This window comes from Ascaphus truei, chromosome 1 (genome assembly GCF_040206685.1).
Source record: "Ascaphus truei isolate aAscTru1 chromosome 1, aAscTru1.hap1, whole genome shotgun sequence".
Classification (NCBI taxonomy): domain Eukaryota; kingdom Metazoa; phylum Chordata; class Amphibia; order Anura; family Ascaphidae; genus Ascaphus; species Ascaphus truei.
In genome coordinates, this window is record NC_134483.1 from 271,489,900 (window position 1) to 271,510,913 (window position 21,014).

At 45.0% G+C, this 21,014-nt stretch overlaps 1 protein-coding gene across 3 annotated transcripts in view; it reads left to right on the forward strand.

The window, feature by feature from the left end:
• LOC142496976 (uncharacterized) overlaps positions 1 to 21,014 on the forward strand; it is a 168,505-nt gene that overhangs the window by 83,145 nt on the left and 64,346 nt on the right. For 2 of the 3 annotated variants that reach the window (XM_075604135.1, XM_075604145.1), the window contains exon 10: positions 6,713 to 6,770. The exons of the other annotated variant lie outside the window; for it this stretch is intronic. In XM_075604135.1, coding sequence (XP_075460250.1) covers positions 6,713 to 6,770 — 58 coding nt within the window. The remainder of the gene's footprint in view (positions 1 to 6,712; positions 6,771 to 21,014) is intronic. 3 annotated transcript variants of the gene reach the window in all.

Consider the following 21,014-nt stretch of genomic DNA (forward strand, 5'->3'; position numbering starts at 1 on the left):
TTCCCACTGGAGGGGATCTTGCTTTTATGTCCTAGGTATGTATTACTTCGGAAGCTGCTTTGTTTATGGGGTAGGGATGTGTCTTGTCTATATTTTCTTTGGTAGTTGTTTGTGTGGTGCCAAGGAAGGGGGGGAGGGGGGGGGAATGAGGGGGAGGGAGGGTGGTTAAAGATCCGCTGGGACAGAGTCAGCGGATAGAGAGCAGATAGGATTAGGGCCTTTTCAGGTCCTAATATTGTGTTGCCAGACCTAGTGAAGGCCGGCATTTGGGCAGATGTGCCCATCTAGGGAGGTTCCGGTACCAGTGACCGGCGTGCAACCGAGGGGTCCAGACCCTAGGTTGCTAGTGTGTTGCGCTTTCCCTTTTTCTGTCGTCATGTTTCGGTTTTAGGCTGCGTCGTGTTTTACTTGTATGGGGGGGGGGGGGGTGGGTAGTGAAAGGGAAAGAAAAAAAGAAAAAGGGGGGAGGGTGAGCACCCAAAGAGACGTTCAGGTTGTGAGTGTTGAAGTCGCTGACGCTGGTTGTATGGCTCGGGTTATTTTACCATTTTGGTGAGGTATATAAGGGTGCGTATTTCTCTGTTGGTTACTTAGGGCCGGTTGGCAGCGTTCTACTGGGGCGGTGGGGGGCGGGGAGCACAGGGGCGGGTGGTGAGGGTAGGACGGGGGGGGGAGTTGAGGGTGGGGGGCGTCCTAACTTTCTTTCTTCTCTATGTTGGTAGTTATGGGCTAGGTCTGCCTTTTATTGGATCTGTATGTGTTGTGGGTAGTTTCCTAAACACAGCCCATACTAGTACACAGTCAGTTTTCTGGTTTAACATATACACTGGCGACACACTTTATTCGAGCTTGGCTAGTCCCACGAATTCGGGTATACCCGGGTGTATTGAGGTTTGTGACTGTTTTCTGCCCGAGTGCATTGAGTTATTTTCCAAGCAGGGATTGAAGCATTTTATTCCCGCTGGCTGCAATACTGCACAGTATATATATATATACTGCATTACAATACATGAATTTATGCCATCTGGTAGACACGCGAAGCATTGCAGCCTATTAAATCCTAATCATTATCATTTAACAGATCAGCCGCCCATCAGCCAGGCATGAACCCAGGCTGGGAAGGCAAACGCAACGGGGCTTGTCAGAGGTGAGGAGTGGCGCATTCCAGGTATCTGCCAGGTACATACCGGGTATTTGCTCGAATAAAGTGTGTCGGTGCAGTACAGACGGATGTGCCTGGTAGGTAACATAGTAAACCTGCGTTGATCTACATCTCGTTATTGTCATGACATGCAATACATTTGGTCTGCTTGTTTAAACATTGCGATATAACCCTGGTATATAATGTTTCAAATCTACCTTTACATGGATAACAATATGGGTCTGACATGGAATACAACTTCGTCGCGCGAGCGCCTCCTGATCTTTGATCCTGAGGTATGTTATAGCAAGCCTGGGTTAACCTATTTTATTGGGTTTGTATGCATTGTGTGTAGTATCATATACGTTGTCTATTATTAGTACACAATCAGCTTTCTGGTTAACATATACAGAGAAATGTTCCTGTTAGGTTACATAGTAAGCCTGCCTTAACCTACACATCATTATTGTCATGGCATGTAATACATCGGCGCTGTTTCTACATAGTTACGTGATCCTGGCATTTAATATATCAAATCTACCTTGACATACACAACAGTACAGGTCTGACAAGGGACATATCACAATCGCACTGATACCCCCTGCGTTATGACGCCGAGGTGTACCATTGCAAGCCTGGATTTACCTATACTGTGATGTGGTCCAGGCATGCAGCATGGTAGACCTGTTTCGTCATGCGCAGTAGGTAACCTGTCAAATGCTTACAACGACCCATACAGCAGTATCTGTCTGAGAACCTGATAATTTCGCCCTGGCATATACATCTGAGTACTCTTGTCTAGTATCCTGGCACATTTACGGTACAGTCTTGGGCAGCAGCCTGTCTCGGCTACAGCATGAGGGAGGGGGGGGGAGAGAGGATAGGGAGGGAAGGGAGTGTGGGGGGGGGAAAGGTGGGGGGGGAAGGTGGGGAGGGGGGGAAAGGTGGGGGGGATGGGAGGTGGGGGGGGAGGGATTGAGGAGGGACTCCTATTCTTAGATTTTGCTATCGGCTTGGAACATTGAACATATACGCCCCTAGGAATCTCATTGTTCTTTTTAGTCAAAATTATTTTAAAGTTTTATGTCTGCAGCCCATGGTTTGAATGGGTCGCAGACCAAGGTATCTTTGTATTGTCCAAGTTCTTTTCATGTCGATATGGGTCTCATGGGGCCCTTGGGGGGGGGGGGTCGGGTGTCAAGGCATGGGGAGGCCTTCTGTGGCCGGGGGGGGGGATGGGGGGGGCAGGCCCGTGTTCTCCCGACAGTGGCGTGACTCTCTGATCGCCGCAGTGTTATACAGGCAGTAGTACTCACGGTTACCGTTGGGGTCACGGTGGGGTGATAGGGGGAAGACAAAAAAAGCGGAGGGGGTGATCCGACCGGATGTCCTGGGTTCCCGTCTGAGTGCTCGCTTCCTCCGCTCCCGTGAGGGCCGGTCGGTTGTCGGGGTCTCCGCTGGTATCGGCAGCCGTCTTTGATGCGGAGGATCAGGTTTGCAGACGGGTCTGTGGGTTCCTTGGGGGGTGAGGGGGGGGGTAGGGGGGAGAGGTAGAGGGGTGGCGGGCGGGGGGGGGGGGGAGGTGTGGGTGGGGAGGGGAGAGAGGGGAGAGGGGGGGGGAGAGAGGGGAGGGGGGGGGAGAGAGGGGAGGGGGGGGGGGGAGAGAGGGGAGGGGGGGGAGAGAGGGGGGGGAGAGAGGGGGGGGGGGAGGGGGTTTCTGATGTGTTTGAGTGTTTAGCTAATTTCTGGTAGACGCTTTGTGATGGCCTTGTTTGGTGGGTTTTCAGGGTCTTCACTTGACTCTGCCTTGTCTTTGTCCTGCCAGCCTTTCGGATGTTCTTGCTGGCGGGTCTTGTGTGTCCGGTTCTTGGACTCTGGAGGGGTTCTTATCCCATTCTGCTGGCGGGTTCAGTCCAACCGTTTTGGCAAAGCGCGCCATATCCTCTGGGTGTCTGATGGTATGGTATTTCCCGTTTTTCTGCACCAGCAGTTTAAACGGGAAGCCCCAGTTATATTTGATTTCTTTTTCACGCAGGAGTTTGGTTAGAGGTTGCATCTCTTTTCTCCTGAGCACCGTGCGTTTAGACAGGTCGTTATATATTTGAAGATGGTCGCCTTTGTGGGTGATAGGTTCTTGCGCGCGGCATGCTGCCATGATTTGCTCTTTTATTGTATAATGGTGGATTCTTGCAATCACGTCTCTAGCTCTGTTGGGGTCATCTGACCTTGGTCCCAAGGCTCGATGTGCTCTGTCCATTTCACACTCACTTGGAGTAAGGTCAGGGCAGACGGATTGGAAAAGGGCCAGGATGTAAGGTTTAATCTGGGCTGGGAGGACCGATTCTGGGATCCCTCTGATCCTGATGTTTTGTCTTCGATCTCGGTTTTCCTGATCCTCTATCTGGTCTTTAAGATTACTCACTTCGGCCCCCAGTCGGTAGATTTCGTTCGCGGCGTCTTCTTGGGCCTGTGTTGCGTCAGCCATTTTTATTTCCAGCTCCGCGGTGCGCTCTGAGAGGCCCGAGATCTCCTGTTTCAGTTCAGAGACCGCAGCTTTAAGGTCCGCTTTGAGTGAGGCATGTAGCTTGTTCAGCATTGATGTTATTAGCTCTTGCATGTAATCCCGCGTTAGAGCTTCGTCTTGCGGTGGTGGTGTGTCGGTGCGGTCACGCTCCATTGCCGCTTGCTTGGCCCCGCGTGGTGTGGGGCCGCCGCCATCTTGGCTTCTTGTGGCAGCCTCCGAGCTCCTCTGAGAAGGGGAGAGAAAACGGGCAATTCCTGGGCCCGATTGGGCTTTTTGTTTGCCTGCCATTGCCTTCTCGAGGGTTTCCTCTAGGTTTTGAGCTGTTTTGTGGTGATTTTTTTGGGGTGGGAAAGCGCTGCTTTTGTAGTTTTATGCTTGGGTCTAGGGAGCTCCTCTGCTACCCGACCGTTCTCATCAGCGTCCTGGACACGCCCCAGGTGGGGTGGCTTTTAAGGGAGGGGCATGTCATTGGCAGGATCGTAGCTGTGTGTGTGTCTGTGTGTGTATGTCTGTGTGGGTGTGTCTGTGTGTCTCTGTGTTTCTATGTGTGTCCCTCCATTCTCTCCCTCCCCCTTCCCTCCATTCTCTCCCCCTCCATTCTCACCTTTCCCCCCTTCCTTCCATTGTTTCCTTTCCTCCTTCCCTCCATTCTCTCCCTCCCCTCTATTCTCTCCTTTCCCCCTTTCCCTCCTCTCTCTCTTATTACTCCCCTTATCTCCATTCTATCCTCCCCTTCACCTCTAACCTCCCCCTCCCCTCCTTTACCCCTTCCCTCTATTGTCACTGTCACGGTAGGGCAGGCCAAATACACCTTTATATTTAAGGAATCAGTCACAAGGCAAAACAGGCAGTAAAATAAATGGCGGTTTATTCAGATAAGACCTCGGAAACACACAGAAATACAAGAAACAGAGAACATACACACTTACTGGGGTCTGGGGAAGGAGATCTACCCTTTCCTAGTTGCAAGGCGCCTGTTCAGCAAAGGCTTACCTTGATAGGGCCCGGGTTCTGGGCTCCTGGACCGAAATCCAGCCTGCTGGCTTGGCCTCCCCATGCTTCCCTGTGTGAATAGCTCTTTCACAGAAGAACCTTTCAGAGGCCTGCCAGCATTGAGGAGTGTAATAGCCAATTAAAGCAGGGATTGAAATTACGCATTCACTGATAGGAGCGATAAATTCAAACTTGCCAATGGAAAACATGCTTATGAGTTTTGACATACAGGGCTGTTTTTCCCTGGCTCCACGGTGTCTACGTAAAAAAAGACTTCCTAATCTGAATATCCTGCTCACCAAATGGTTTTCCCCCTCTGCCATTCCTCTCCTCTTTGAACTATGGAATCTATGCAAACTATCTAGCATCTTGACCATATGCCTGTGCTTTCTGTGTAGAACCTTATAGTAAACATTAAAACACAATATAAAGTACACTTCCTTACAGAATATACTTTGGGGGACCTTATACTTATAAGGGAAATAAATTGTGGAGATTTGGGCTTGGAATCCCTATCTGAGCTGGGGCAATTCACGTGCTAATTCACACTGCCTTTTGTCACCAACCTGGGTTTAAATCACAGGACAAACACAATGCATTGCAGTTTTAAAACACAGAGAACCAACATTTAGACACAAGAGTTTGCACTCCACCATCTGCACCTATCATGTGGGGTTCAAAAACCTTCTCTTCTCTAAGCCACCAGCTAAGAATACCTTGCTGGAAGGCAAGACAGGTTAAAATATGCCCCCCCCTTTTCCCTCATGTCCCTTCCCTGCAGCTATTTCTCATAAGAGGCCACCCATACAAGGCAATCCACTTACAAGCTTGCACAGGCAGTTGCAGGCCCAAGAGGCAAAGGGAATACACAGAGAATGCATTAACTAGCCCACTGGGCTTACACAGTTAACCCCACATATACAGTGCCTAGCTTATACCCCTATGGGGGACAGAATAACAGAGGAACAAAATTACAGGCAACACTGTAATATTAGACACAAGAGCTGACACTCTCAGCACTTACCATATGGTTTCAGGGGCAGCCAGCCGGGCTCCACCTTTATTAATGAAGGCCGGCTATGCCTACCACCACATCACCTTTCCCCCTCTCCCCCCCTTCCCTCCTCTGTCTCCCCTTCCATCCTCTCTCTCCCCCTTCCCTCCTATTTCTCGCCTTCCCCCCTTCTCTCCATTCTCTCCCCCCCTTGTTGCACCCCTCTCCTCCCCCTGCTCTTCTCTCTCCCTCTCCCTTGTCTCCCACTCTCCCCCTTCCCGGAATTTTAACCAACCAGAGAGTAGGGATTTCAATAATGCCCGGAATTTAACAGCTTTAGTCTATAATATATATATATATTAAACACATATTTACTAAGCGGTGCTATTCCATAAGACACCTTCCATTGTTGCATGTCTTATTTAGGTGAAAAGGCTGTAATGTGTCTTCCTGCATAGAAAGTGTCTTATAGCAGAGTTAAAGTGCCCGTCTGCTGTAAAGGGCATAATATAGTCTGTTTCTCAAAGAGGACCAAAAATCAGCATTGCACTGCAACTCTGTCACCCAGTTCACCAGTTTTTAAAATGTCCATGATTTGGAGAAAAGAGCATAGGCAATACATTATGGGAAGGATGTTTATCCAGGGAGTAATCTGATTGCCAATTCTTGGAGTCAGGAAGGAATTTATATTTCCCCTTATGAGATATCATTGGATGATATTTCACTAGGGTTTTTTGTTTGCCTTCCTCTGGATCAATATACTGTAAGTACGGATATAGGATAAATGATCTGTCGTCTAAATTTAGCATAGGTTGAACTTGATGGATGTATGTCTTTTTCAACCTAATCTATATTATTATTACTTACGGAATTATATTCAAAATATAAAATATATTCAGTAATTACAGTACATACTATACTTATATATTGACCCTAAATTTGTATCTTCTCTTCATTGTATCACAAGGTTAATTCAGTAGTATGTAGCTCCACTGAGAGAATATCAGTTATAGAGTTTATCAAATGCCCATAGTAATATTAATTTCCCTTCTTATATCAGGATGCAAAAGGAAGAAAAACCAACACAAAAATTTGGGAGTAAAACAAAATCAATTCAGGTAAAGATTTTTTATTTTATTAGCATTTGTAATGTGTTTGTTTAATTTCCCTTCAAAAATTTTGTTCATAAAACATGTTGATTGGTCTTTGATTGAATATTAACTAGAGAGGTGTACTTTGAAAGCAAAGTACACAGAAGGATCCCAATTGATGGCGCACTGCGAACCTATCTGAATATAATAAGGTCAGAAGCAGCTGAAAATCCTAGGTTAAAATAATTTTATTAATATACTTAAACACGTGGCATCTCTTCTCCGTCTCTGCTGATATTCTCAGTCAGAGATTAAAATTCCCCAGCAGAGGTACATGACAATTTCATGGGATGGTAGTACATCGGTACATAGGATCTATATATATATATATGCGCGATCTATTAAGTACAAGTGCAAATGTACCATACGCTTGCATACTTACCTTGACAGCTGCAGCGAATACAGGATAGTGGCATTAGGCATTTTACACTAAGTGCCACACGCATGCTCAGTTCTTTCCACTACACTTTGAGTGAAGGCTTATACAACTTACTAGCGCTAGTTTACTTTGCTACAAATGCGCATTATATATATATTCTGAATCTAGCTATGCTGCTCCGTGTGCGGCATCATATATGCAGTACTATGTGATCCGGTGAATTTTTTGGCCATCAACTCCGGTTAATAGGGGAATAACAAACTATATAGTAGGTTATATGTTGAATTGGTTCTCTAACTATAAGAACCTGACCAAAAAATACACTCTATCCATGTTGATGCAGTGCATTAGACCTGCATTTACGTGACATTCACCTTCCATCTTTACCGATACTCTCAGACAGAGACTATACTCCTGAATAGAGGTACATGATATCTTCATGGAATGGTAGTATATTGCTACGCAGGATATATAATTATATTTACCAAGTATAAGTCCTTTTGTATTACACGCATGCATACTCACCTTGACAGTTGTAGTGAATACAGGATAGAGGCACTAGACATTGTGCACTAAGTGCCATGCGCATGCGCAGTTTGATTTACTATACCTTGAGTGAAGGCTCCTATAATTTATTCATTAGCCATCACTGCGGTCATTTTCATAAACCGTAGTGTATGACCATGACTAGAAGTTCTCTTCATTTATAACCACTATGACTTAGGAGACTGCTATACTGGACATAGATCACGCAGATTGAGATACTTGCGCAGTCCACCACGCTGCATTTTGTTTGTAGGTTATTTGTACGATCACGCGGATAGATTTGTTTCACACCTATTACCAGCACCACGTCACTTTATACACACACTTTCTGTTAGCACATTTTGCACTCACTATTTATTTTTGATCATTGAGGGATTCACCATACACTCATGTGAGAGATTTACTGTACAATATTAGGCCATCACTCTGGTACTTATATTTAAGAGACATTATTTACCTGCATGTACTACAACCTCGAGGGACCCTGTTCATAGTTATATGTCCTTCCTTCGGGATATATATCTATTTTTATCACATGTTTAAGTATATTAATAAAATTATTGTAACCTAGGATTTTCAGCTGCTTCTGACCTTATTATATTCAGATAGGTTCACAGTGCGCCATCAATTGGGATCCTTCTGTTTACTTTGCTTTCAAAGTACACCTCTCTAGTTAATATTGTCTCTCCTCCCAGGCAGCACACAGTTACCTTTTCAGGGGTTTAGAGTGAGGTGCTCACACATTTTCTTGGTCTTTGATTGGACACATTATAACAACATAATACTGTACAATATACTAACAATATACTGCACAGCAGGGGTGCGCAAACTGGGGGGCGTACCCCCATGGGGGCATGAGATTTTTCTCGGGGGTGGGGGGGTGCAGCAGTTGCAGAGGCCCCACGCTCTTCCCCAAGGCATTTAAATTAAATGCCGGGGGACCGTGCAACACCTCTGCAACCTCAACTTACCGAGATTCAGCCTGCTGCTGGACGCATCTCCATGACTCCAAATGACGCTGTGGGGTAACGTGTCGTGATGTCACATGACCCCACAGTATGAGTTGATGCAGCACCAAGGTAAGGGGGGAGAGCAAGCACGGGGGAGACAAGGCAGCGGGGGAGGGAGGGGGGCAGCATGGTATTAAGTAAGACCCTGAGAAAAAGAGTAGGGCACAGTAGACTTTCCTCAAATAAAATGTGTTTTGCCATATCGACATAACGTAACAGCCTTTATCAAGGTGGAGGCATTGATGGATGATGGATAGGGATCAGCATATATTAATCAACATTACTGTAACTATAATCTTAGAAAATTAAGGAAAGTCCTCTTTAAAATACCACCTTCTTGAAAATGTGTCATCTATCTATATTTATTTATTTGACTTGTGTACAGATATATCAATGAAACACAGAAAATGGGGGAGAACAGTATGAGGGAGAGTATGAATTTAGGAAGGTAAATCTTCTTAACTGGTGACCAATGGGGTGAAGTCACCCCAATTGATTCATCAGCTTGGGGATGGACTCAGTGAGCGGGAAAATACATATATGTATATATATATATATATGTCACGGATATTCCTTCTATCCCAAGCACAGATATAGTGTGTGTGGGTGGAAACCTATGTGTTACCAGGTGTGGTGCATATACCTGTAGGTTCACAAGAGGCCTGAGCCTCCACTTGTTGGGAACCTGGGGTGAGTCCTTCGGCTCGATCTAGTTTACAGCGCCTCCACCTGTGCAGGGTTCTAGGAATGTAGAAGGTTGCCTACACAGGACCCACATATACAATAAGTACATACACGGAGATGTATATAACCAGTTTATATATATATGCAGGAATAATCACACACTTTACTTATCAGTGACCACTATGTACTTATAATACTACTTCCCCTAGGGAGTAACTCCACAACATATAATGCAGTCCAAAGTGTCTTTCACTCCACTAGGAGTGTACCTTCCACCCACCACCGTGTACCCCACACCGTGTCCACAGTTAACACCTTTGTCCCGTGGTCAGCGCTGCCCCTATGTGAGAATATATATATGGATAGGTGATTTGTTGGTGCACTTATGAAGGTACCTGCCGAGTGCTCCTGTACTCGGGCCTGGAAGCAACTTTGAAAAGGATCTGCCGCTTGGTGATCCCGTCTGTGATCCGGTGCTTCCTTGCACGAGGGTCTGCTAGGGGTGATCCCACCCTGGAGATAGTCTTTGTCTCATTGGGGCGTAGGCTTGAGCCCAAGCCTCTTCTCGGGGAGCGCAGCGTCCGCTGGATCCCTAACTATCACTGATACTAATGTGACAGGGTCCCTAAGCTGGGGCCTGTCCCTGTCGTACCACAAGCTGTGAGGGGCTCAGGACCTAACTGGGGCCTAGGGGGCTGCTGGCCTATGCAGTGGGTCACAGACCCCTGCAGTTATCTCCTTCCCCTAGCTCTTCCTGGTCCTGACTAAAATGGGCTCCTTCAGCGCGCGAAATGTATCAAAATCTCCTCATCAGGGAGATTCTGAGCCCTATTGGCTCCCTGGCGTCACGTGGGGTCCCCTAAGGCTCATGGGACTCGTAGTCCCGTCCAAGAGCCTTCCCTGGTATGCTAGGGTTTCACGGGCTGCCACTGCGCATGCACAACTCGTCGGGCCCGCCAGAGCCTGCTGCACATGTGCGAACTATTCAAGATGGCAGCGCCCTGCACGGGAGCCGCCGAGAACCGCCGGAACGCTCCCTGCACTGGCCCCCACCCTCCAGAAGTGCCGGCGGGTCTATCGATTGACCCCCGGCAGCGGAGGAAACGAGGGGGGGGGGGGCGCGGGGCAGCGGGAACCTGGTTACATATAGAAATGAATGTATTACTTACACGGCCTTGTGTAAGTTCTATTACATCAAAGTATCTTTCACTTCCAGCTCTTCCTTATGATGTAGTTTTTCTTTTTCTTCTCTCTTGTCGTCGTCTCGCACTGGTTCTGGGATGTTTCTCACTGCAGACTTAGCTTCTTCCTCCTAGAGGTCTCCCTCTCACAGAAAGAAAGCAGTTAAATCGATACAGATAATGTGCAAACAAAGGCTGAGGTGCGGGGAGGTAATGGGGGAATTATAGGATAATATCCATCACTCACACGGGCTAATGTGAGTGTCCTCCCGTAAAGGTATCTTGATTTCACCTCTTCCAAGTCTCTGATGTTGAAACACCAGGAAACTCCAAAAATGGAGTCTAATTATGTTTTACAATTGTCTCAAATAGACAACCAAATGAAATATATTAAACCATGTGTAATCACCTAATGTAAGGTGGGGGGGGGGATGAAGTAAAAATATAGATTCAAATACTCACACGGACCAGTGTGAGCACACACTGGTAGAGGTATCTTTAACTTCTTTTAGTGTTATGTCCTCGTGTCTTCTTTAAATTCAGGGCAGGCATAATTCCTCCATGCAGAGATGAATTAAAGACTGCAGCGTTTGAGACTGTTGTCAGGGCAGATGAAGACTTTATTAAAAGTGTGAGTATTTGAATTTATATTTTTACTTCATCCCCCCCCGCACCCCCCTCACCTTACATTAGGTGATTACACATGGTTCAATATATTTCATTTGGTTGTCTATTTGAGACAATTGTAAAACATCATTAGACTCAATCCTGCACAGATGGCTGTTCACACTCTTGGCCACACGTATTACTTTGATCTACGGACCTAGGGGCAGACTTAGTAGCACCACACTCTGGTAGCTCATACACCCCTGTGGAGTCCGCCAGTAAAAGGACCCAGCTTATGTTACAATGTACAAGCATACTACATTTTAAACCTATCAGTTTAATAAAATATAATTTATACATTTTCTTATTAAAATGTCCTAAGTATTGGTGTGAGGGGTATAGTGAAACCTGGGCTTTTTTATCCCCACTAACCATATCCCTTACTCTCTGAAAACGTAGACTTTTTATGTTAATAAAAGCTTCAGTCTTATACCTGACTGGAGAACCCCCATGAACCTCTTATACAAGGGTTAGGGTTATCAGGGCATGAACTGGCACCCCCCTGAGACTAGGGACCCCTGTACCGTTCTGGGATACATTGCCCCTGACCCCTAATCCTTATTGTTGCACATTTTACATACATGCATAGCAGTACATGTACAACAAGCAGGACCAAGAGCTGACACTCTAGGAGCCCCAAACACAGCTCAGGGGCAACCAAGTGGGCTTAACCTTTATTAGTGAGCCTGGTTACCCCCTCACCATCACAGTGGGTACCTCTGTTTTAAGGTTGTGGCATGGCAGGTTGTTAAATTGCTGCAGAGGACAGAAAGTAGTACAAGCTGTGTAGGAGTGGCAAAAGTGGGCCCAGATTTTTCTAGATTCTGATAATATTTCCCACTGTAACGCGTAGCTCACCACAAATGAGGCGCGACCGTAGGACTGAGGTAGGGATTTAGGGATTGGTATAGAACGCCAATCACAACCGCGAGGGCGCGTCTAGAGTGTAGGATAGTCTTGCAGGCTGGGTCAGGGTTATATAGGACAGCATAAACGTGGTACTTGCCAGGTCTAGGAGCGGAGAGTAGCGGATCGTTGGGGTACGTAGCCAGGGTCAGGATTGGAGAGAGTAGAGTCGTCGTAAAGCCAAAGCCAGGGTCAGTGCAGAAGAGAGCAGCATCGTCGTATTCCAAAGCCAGGGTCAGTGCAGGAGAGTATCGCAAAGTCCAAAGTACAAGGCAGGGTCAGCCAGCAAGGTAAGAGGCAGACAGACAGGATGCAGTGAGGTTCAGCGTCACAAACAGAAGTTACACTATGCTCGGCAATGAAGGAGAGTTCAAACAAGGTATTTAAAGGACCTCCCACCAATGGGAGGCATCCAGGAAGCAGAAGCGCCCTCTCTGATAGGCTGCTGGATCATGCAGGTGTGTCCTATTACACAGCCGATAGAGGTAAAGGTGGGCCTCGAGAGAGCGCATGCGTCACGCGTCAATGCTGCACCCTGGACATGGGAACCGCGGAGACCGATGAGCCCGCGCACTGCCCGCGCGCCACGCATGAGTACCACCGCTGAGATGCCCTCCTTGAGTGCCACTGGATGCTGACGGACAGGTGAGGGTTAAGGGGACAGAACCACCAGAATGGCGAATCCTCACACCAACACTTCCTCACACTGTACTAAGCAACTACAGTATCAAATTTACATGGGCAAAGCAGGGACCATGAATCAGGATGCTCTGATGTAATGCCGCCAGCCTGCCACTGCTACTTTATAGCCTTCTGATCAAAATATTGAATGGGTAGAGTTGCCTCTTATAAGTACTGCTGTTCCTGATGACTCAGTGACTTTCAGCATCACTAGTTTCAACACATTGTCCCTTTGACAAAATGGAGGAGAAACACCCAATGTGTGGTTACCATGATTTACTTATTTTCCGCCATGTGCACTAGTTTGTGATCTATAAAGAGCCTGGGCCACTACTTCCACAACCTTTTGGTACAGGTGTGGAACAGCCTTAGTATAAAAATAGGCCTTACTAAGTATTTTCCAGCGAGGGTCATCTAATTTTATTAGCTCTTTAAAACTTTTGCCCTCTACACAGCTAAAAGGTGGCATATCAACGGCATTGTGGCCAATATGTTATAATGCAAATGGGCTCTATCGTATCTGTGATCATACATGTGTACTCTATCAAAAGCTTCATGGACAGTGGTTTGGTGTGTTGGAGTAGCTGGAATTGTTCCATGTGTTTCTTTAATGCCAAAGGCCCCGTTTCCTGTTTGCTACCACCAAAACCATGAAAGTCGCCTGACTGACTACTGACTGGCTGACTGACTACCAATATTTGAAAGATTTGAAATACATAATCGGATGCTCTTGTCTGACTGGATAAAGGGATAAATAAATTGTGCAAATGCCACAAATAAAGGTGCAAATATATGGTGAATAAAATGTGAATCAAGTAATCAATTATAACACAATAGTGAACACATACATTGTGAAAATAAAACTTCAATATATAAAACCTCCACCAATTGTGATATGTGAATACTGTGATAATAATTGAAAAGCAGCTCAAAAACCCTCTCAAGAATGTTCCTAGGTCTCTGCAATACTTGGTGTTTTTCCAGGTGAGGGGGAGCGCAGGATGTTCACAGCAAGAATATGAAAAAGATCAAAGGAACACAAAATAGTGTGACCAATGCGATATAAGATCTGAAAAAATGTCAGTTCCACTCACAGATTTTCATAAGGTTTGGGGCATATCAGAGTCTCAATCTCTCTCTGATTGGAGCATAGGATGGCTGGAACACAGGTAGGTTCACACAAGGATATTTCAGCAGTCTTCAATTTCACTCATAAAATAATGGAGAAATCTCTCATAGTGTAGTATGTAAGAATAATCTATATTGTATATGTAGCCATGCTGGTCTGGCTACCAGTCTGCCCTCTCTGACATGTAAGTGCAGGCAGTGCCAGGCACCATCTTGGGGTTTCCCCCTCCACAAGCAGCTTCCTTGAGTGACAGGGGTGGAGGTGGAACAGGGTCGGTGTTCTGCCCAATCAGGGGCTCAGATCTTGTACCCTCCCCTTCTGTACTAGGGAAGAGGCAAACCTAAATTTAGTCAGTTAGTGAGTACTCTAGCTATGGCGTAAGTACTCTGAGTTGCTGTCTCACCCTGTGGGGTGGTACTATATGATCAGTCCCATAAGGGGGCTGTGAATAAGCAAGGCCTCAAATCTGAAAGGGGACAATCCAGAGGTCTGGGACCAAGACCATAAGTATGCATCCGGTATAAACCTGTTTGCTGTGACTGAATAAAGATGTTCCTGCTTTACTACACTCCTGGCCTGAGTCTGCAGTCCATCAGGGGGGGGGGGAGTATGTGATCGTTCTTCTGCAGGGACTGCCTCCAGCACTACTGGAGCCTGCTGAAGATGGAGTCGCTGGCACCAACAGAGAAAGAACTATGCATTGATCTTCAAAAGCCTGTCCTGTTTCCCCAATACCATCGGCGGAACCTCAGCTCTCCTGCAAGCCAACAGGTAAAACACACCACTATACACCTAGTAACCAACAAGGCTCCCATAGCGTGGGGGAAGCAGCGTTACATATACAACAATCAGTAAGAAATAAACTCACATTCCACAAATGTGGTCAGCGCAATGTACGATGTCTTTACAATCCCTGGCAGAGATAGGCGTACCGGCCACAGAGATGAGTGAAATTGAAGACTGCTGAACTATCCTTGTGGGAACCTACCTGTGTTCCAGCCATCGTGTGCCCCAATCAGAGACCTGTTCTTGCTGTGAACATCCTGCGCTCCCCTCACCTGGAAAAAATACCAAGATTTGAGCCATCCATCCTCACGACTGTGCTACTGCTAGTGCCTTTGATTTTTTCCCCCCCATGTAGACAGGTGATGTGCCCTCTAAGGGAAGATATATCCAGATGAGTCTCTGCTTTCCCTGCCTCACAATGGCACTGCACAAACAACAGTTTTTGGAATCCTCATCCTATCCCTCTATATTTAAAAAAAAACTAAATATAGAAACTATTGATTTTTGACCTGTACCAGAAGAAAGAGGAGTATAGTCTGGCTGCCCTGACTTAAAGACCTAGAGGGTGCTGTTAGGCTGGGTGAGAGATGGACAGATGTTGTTGTGCCACTGGCCAAAGTGACGTTCTAGAAGCTTTCCTGCTCCTCCTCCTTCTTGAGCTATCTCTGCTGCCCCCTCCACCACCAAAACATATTCATCAGCATGATACTCCTCCTCCACAACAGTGCTATGTTGCATACAGTATGTAACACCTCTGCCCTCCCAGCTAAGGAAAAGGGTCTCACCAAAATAGTCCCAAGTGTGTGTAAGTGATGCTCAGCGTTACCTTGTTCTCAGGGTGCTGGAAATGTAATGTATATGTACTGTATATGTGTGTGCATTTGTCTTGTTCCAAGCGGATAGCTTCTATTTCAGAAGCATTTGAAAAGTATCACCTAATCCTGCTCACCTCTGCTTCCCAGTCTTTGAGTATCTACGCCCATGGGATCTCTTTGCTTACCTTAAGCATATTCCTACAGATAAGCATTTTGTTTTTAATATTTTTTTTTACTGTTTTTGGAATGTCATTCTGGTTTTTTTTGTGCTGTTTTATGCTGTCACTTTAGTGTCATTTATCTAGTTTATATTCCTTTATTAACTGCAATACATGTATGAGTGATTCTCTGTTGCGTTTCTTTTAGATGTATGGATATATATATACAGTGTTTGTGTGTGTTTGTATGTGTGCAGAGGTCCATTTGCCATGGCTACTCACAGGCCCACCAATAGTGGGGGGACAGAAGGTACTGCATCCTGGGCCCCATGAATCAGGGAGGCCCGGCCGCACAGGCCCCCTGAGTGGCCCGGCCAGTTAATTAAAAAAAATAAAAAACAACCGCTGTGCCGGATCTCCCTGTCGGCATCACCAGAAGTCAGCTCGGCTAAGCTTCCGGCGCGCCGGCGTGAGGAGGCCCAGCGCACGCGGGAGCACATCATGGGACAGGTGCCTGCAGTGGGGCCGGCAGCAACTGCTGTGACCTGCCGCCGGGCCCCCTGCAGCATCGGGCCACCTCCCGCAGCATCGGGCCACTGAATTTAGATTGATCTTGTGTTTTTTTACTGCAAAATCATTTTGTGCCCGTGTTTTACTGAAAGTATGAACCATAAAAGACACCTGACTGCACTCAATATTAACCCCATAATTGTATCTGGTATTGTGGCCGGAAATATTTAATCCGTGGGATAACTATCGCCCATGTAGCCACTTCTGTATCATATATTAAAATCATTTATTAGGTATATGTAAACAACAAAATGAACACACATACGTATGCTCAGTAACAGTAATCATGCATCAGGGTGATACCGCCTACCTAAAGTTCTGGGGGATTGAACATATCCCCTGGGGACCCAGAAAGCGTAATTGGGATAAGTGCCTTATGGAAAAGGAGTGCAAATGGATATTTAAACTCCAAACATTATCTCCCGGTGGTCTCAACGAGGGATTTATTTATTCCTCGTATCTGTGATAGCTATCCCTGAGTTATATGCACCTGTGGGTACTGATACCATCATTTAGGATTGACAACACTATAAGGAGTGCATCGGTCTCTTTAGTTACAGTTGAGTATTAAACTCATGGGACCAGTATTGACTGATAGAGGCTGGTCCACTTAAGGTTAGTTCAGTCCTACACTATGTACATTTGTTGATGGACCTTCAACTCATCATCTCGGCGGACCTCACTATATACCTATATAAAATAGGTTATTTCATCATCTATTTGAGATTTATGAGAGTTTTAGATATACAGTGGAGTATTAAACTCATGGGACTAGTATTGACTATTAGAGGCTGGTCCACTTTAAGTTAGTTCAGTCCTACATCATGCACATTGCCCATTGATATTAGATCCAACATCTCGGTGGACCTTACGACAGACCATTATCTTCGACAAGTGCCCAAGTTTTTCAATTGTATATCCGCACATGTATGATCGATTTCATGATGCCTGTGATGGGCATCACCACTGGTGCTGCTATTCACTATTTGCTACCAAGACAGGAGATATATATATACAGTCCACGCATTTATTAGGTTCTATTGTACAACATCTAAGCTGAGTGGTTCTATTACCACCTAACTGGACTAGATTTCTATCCAATGATGGATTAGCCATGGCATGACCCAGTATACCGTATCACATTGGTCATCATAGTGAGGTAACTACTAGGGTCAAGTAGGATGCCCTCAACCTCCCTTTATGATCAGGCTCTATGTACCTGCTTGCAACTAACGGTTTTTGTATGGGTGAGTGTTTACCATCATACACGCTGTTGCAGGGTACATGCAACCACACATGCGGGTTCTCTTGATAAGGCTTATTTATTGAGCCTTAAAAACATACAGCACACAAAAAAAAATATAGCTCCTCTTCAGCATACAAAAACAAAATAGCTTCTCTTCAGCAGACAAAAACAAAATAGCTTCTCTTCAGCATAGAAAACAAGGCAGCTTCTCTTCAGCATGCAGGACACAGACAGTTCATCACATATGTACTTTATAGCAGTAATCTCTTCAGTATTTCAGTCCTGTCTCCTGACCAGCTGGCCTGCATGTGTGTACAGCCTGGGGGTTTTAAAACACCTTGCTTATGCAGCTGGGGTCAGACTAATTAAGCAGTCCTTCTCAACTGAAACTTAACCTCGTCACTGCTGCACTGCAAGCCTAAACATAGGTTTGCCAGGTATATGGCTGGTGACATTCATTCACCCTGTCACACATGCGCATGCGGAGGTAGAATTCGGATTTTGCGCACATTATCCCTACTTGTTTACGGATCATTAAGCAGAATTATGTTTACAATCAAGCATTTGTAAGGATGTGGTAGACTGTACCTCTGCAACTAAACATCAGTTATATTAATAACTGCAATATACCTGTTTATTAATTGTGACAGGCTACCTGACAAAATGGTGCTTCCCTCCTTCTGATTGGCAGTGGAGTGATAGCATACTCCCCTACATCAGGTATATAAAGGTATGCCATACAACAGAGAGGACACACCTCTTACCTTGACAAAGTGTCACGTAGACACGAATCGTGCATCGGGCTTCTATGACATCATTCCGTTGACGCCAGGTGCAGAGAGCAACGGACTAAGTTGGCGGTGCAGCAGCATGGGTTCACTATTTGGATCAGGTCGTATACTTACCATTTCATTTAGCAAAAAGAGAAACGTTCTGGATCCATAAAATGCAAACCCACACTCCAAAGGGTTTAAATGTTGATATAGACATTGGTGCATTTTTAACTTGAAGTATTCTGTTTTATATATGTTTTTTATAAATTTTTATATATTTTGATGAATTAACGGTCTGCTCTCCTTTTCATCACTCTCCTCTTAGATATCTTCTGAAATTCTTGCGTCATTTGCGTCGTTAGTTATGTATTTTATATTTTTATGTAAATAAATATTGTATGTAGACTAGGGTTTTTATATATATATATATATATATATATATATATATATATATATATATATAATATATGTATATATATATTTATATATATATATTAATATATTTTTTATCACTGTCAATTCTTTATGTATTTATGTATTCATTATCCATTACGAACTCTATTATGTTCATACATTTGTATAATTGATTATTGCCCAGCCCATCAGAGTAGCCAATAGCATAATTGGTGTTACTAAATATATGGGAGGTCTGTGGGGTTAACCTTTATGATTCCTGAGGAAGTGGCAATCACTACGAAACGCGTAGAATGAAATCTGTTCTACTTGTTGGAGGACAGTGTTTGGAGAGAATTAGTGTGAGGAGGTGCTGGCAAGAAAGCTGTGGAGATTGGAGCAGTAAAGAGCCTCTTCCGCACTGACCGCCGCATCACAGGAAGTGATGTTACCGGATGTGACGCATGCGGAAGTATCTCCGAGTGATTGTATCAGCAGCGTTTCCCCCACGAGTCACCAACGGTCCTCTCCAACGCCTGTATACTTTGTACAAATGTGAGTGCATTACCATTGTGTCTTTTGTGCTACATTATACCCTTATGTACTATACTATTGTGTGCTCTCTTTCTTTGCTACATCCCCGGGAGGTACACTCAGCATGTACTGTGTATGGACACATCTAGCCCACCTGACATACAGCTCTAGCATTACCAGCATCAGATGTATGGACACATCTAGCCCACCTGACATACAGCTCTAGCATTACCAGCATCAGATGTATGGACACATCTAGCCCACCTGACATACAGCTCTAACAATACCAATACCAGAGGGCTTCCACCATTAAAGTGCTCTTGTCAGAGAGAGAAGGATCTCTGACACGTCTGTTACCAGTCCATTCATTGTGAGTGAGATCTATTTAGAGGTTATTGTTTGCACATACATTCATTTATTGATCTGCACTATTATTATTTCTTCCACTTTTCTTCCCTGTACAATATCTCGAGATCTGAGCGCTCCCCCCACCTGGAAGACATCGGAGAGAGCAACGGACTAAGTTGGCGGTGCAGCAGCATGGGTTCACTATTTGGATCAGGTCGTATACTTACCATTTCATGGTGACTCGTTATCCACGCACGGGATTCATACTATTACTTACAATTCGCGTCAGGCTATTCCCATTCTAGTGGAGCAGATAGACGTATGATACACAATTTGACATACTTAACTATTGTAACTACACGGAGAGAGTAGCTACTTTCTCTTTATGGCAGAGACCTAAACAGTATTAACAGCTAACAGGCTGCATGTGTGTGTCTCAGCTACACTGAAGGAACTCCCATGGATACCGATCAGATATGTAAACAAACGCATGTATACCGTGTTGTCACTACGTGCATTTCTAACTGTGTATAATAGATCAGTAGGACTTAATAGCCCTTACACCTGTTAAGTGTGGTATATAGCTACTTTCTCTGTATGGCAGAGATCTAGAGAGCATTAATAGCTATCAGGCTGCATGTGTGTGTCCCAGCTACACTGAAGGAACTCCCATGGATACCGATCAGATATGTGAACAAACCTACGCATGTATAACAATACATTGTATCGGCTATGCATATATGTTGCATAGCCTTGCTGTCACTATGTGCATCTCTAAATGTGTATAGTAGAGCAGTATGTTACACTGTTTAGACATTTGTCTTATGATATGGCTCAACTGACATTGCTTACCTAAGTCCCATGTACTAATTATTTGCACATGGACTATATAGTCTAACAAGATTACGATTGCAGACTAATCTGTTAGCAGCTGACTACAATCAGTACCACACAATATCCCTACCCATTAGGGTTAAATTGGTCCTAATAGCCCGTATACGGGTTAAGTGTGGTATATGTCCGTTTTTAGCTTTCCTTTATTTTAATTGATTTTATATGTATGTGTGTGTTCATTTTGTTGTTTACATATCCCTAATAAAAGATTTTAATATATGATACTGAAGTGGCTACATGGGATATAATTATCCCACGGATTTAATATTTCCAACAACAATACCAGATGCAATTATAGGGTTAATATTGAGTACAGTCAGGTGTCTTTTTTGGTTGATTCTCTCAACCTTTTCCTGTAAACATTCATGTATCCCTTGTGCACCTACTGTATAAACCACTACTGTCCCAAATAGTATTAGGAGAGCATTAGGTACCTTTCTTGTATGTTTTACTGAAAGTACCATGCATATTTTGTTTTATTAGCTTATAATAGACTGTTATAACTGACTTTT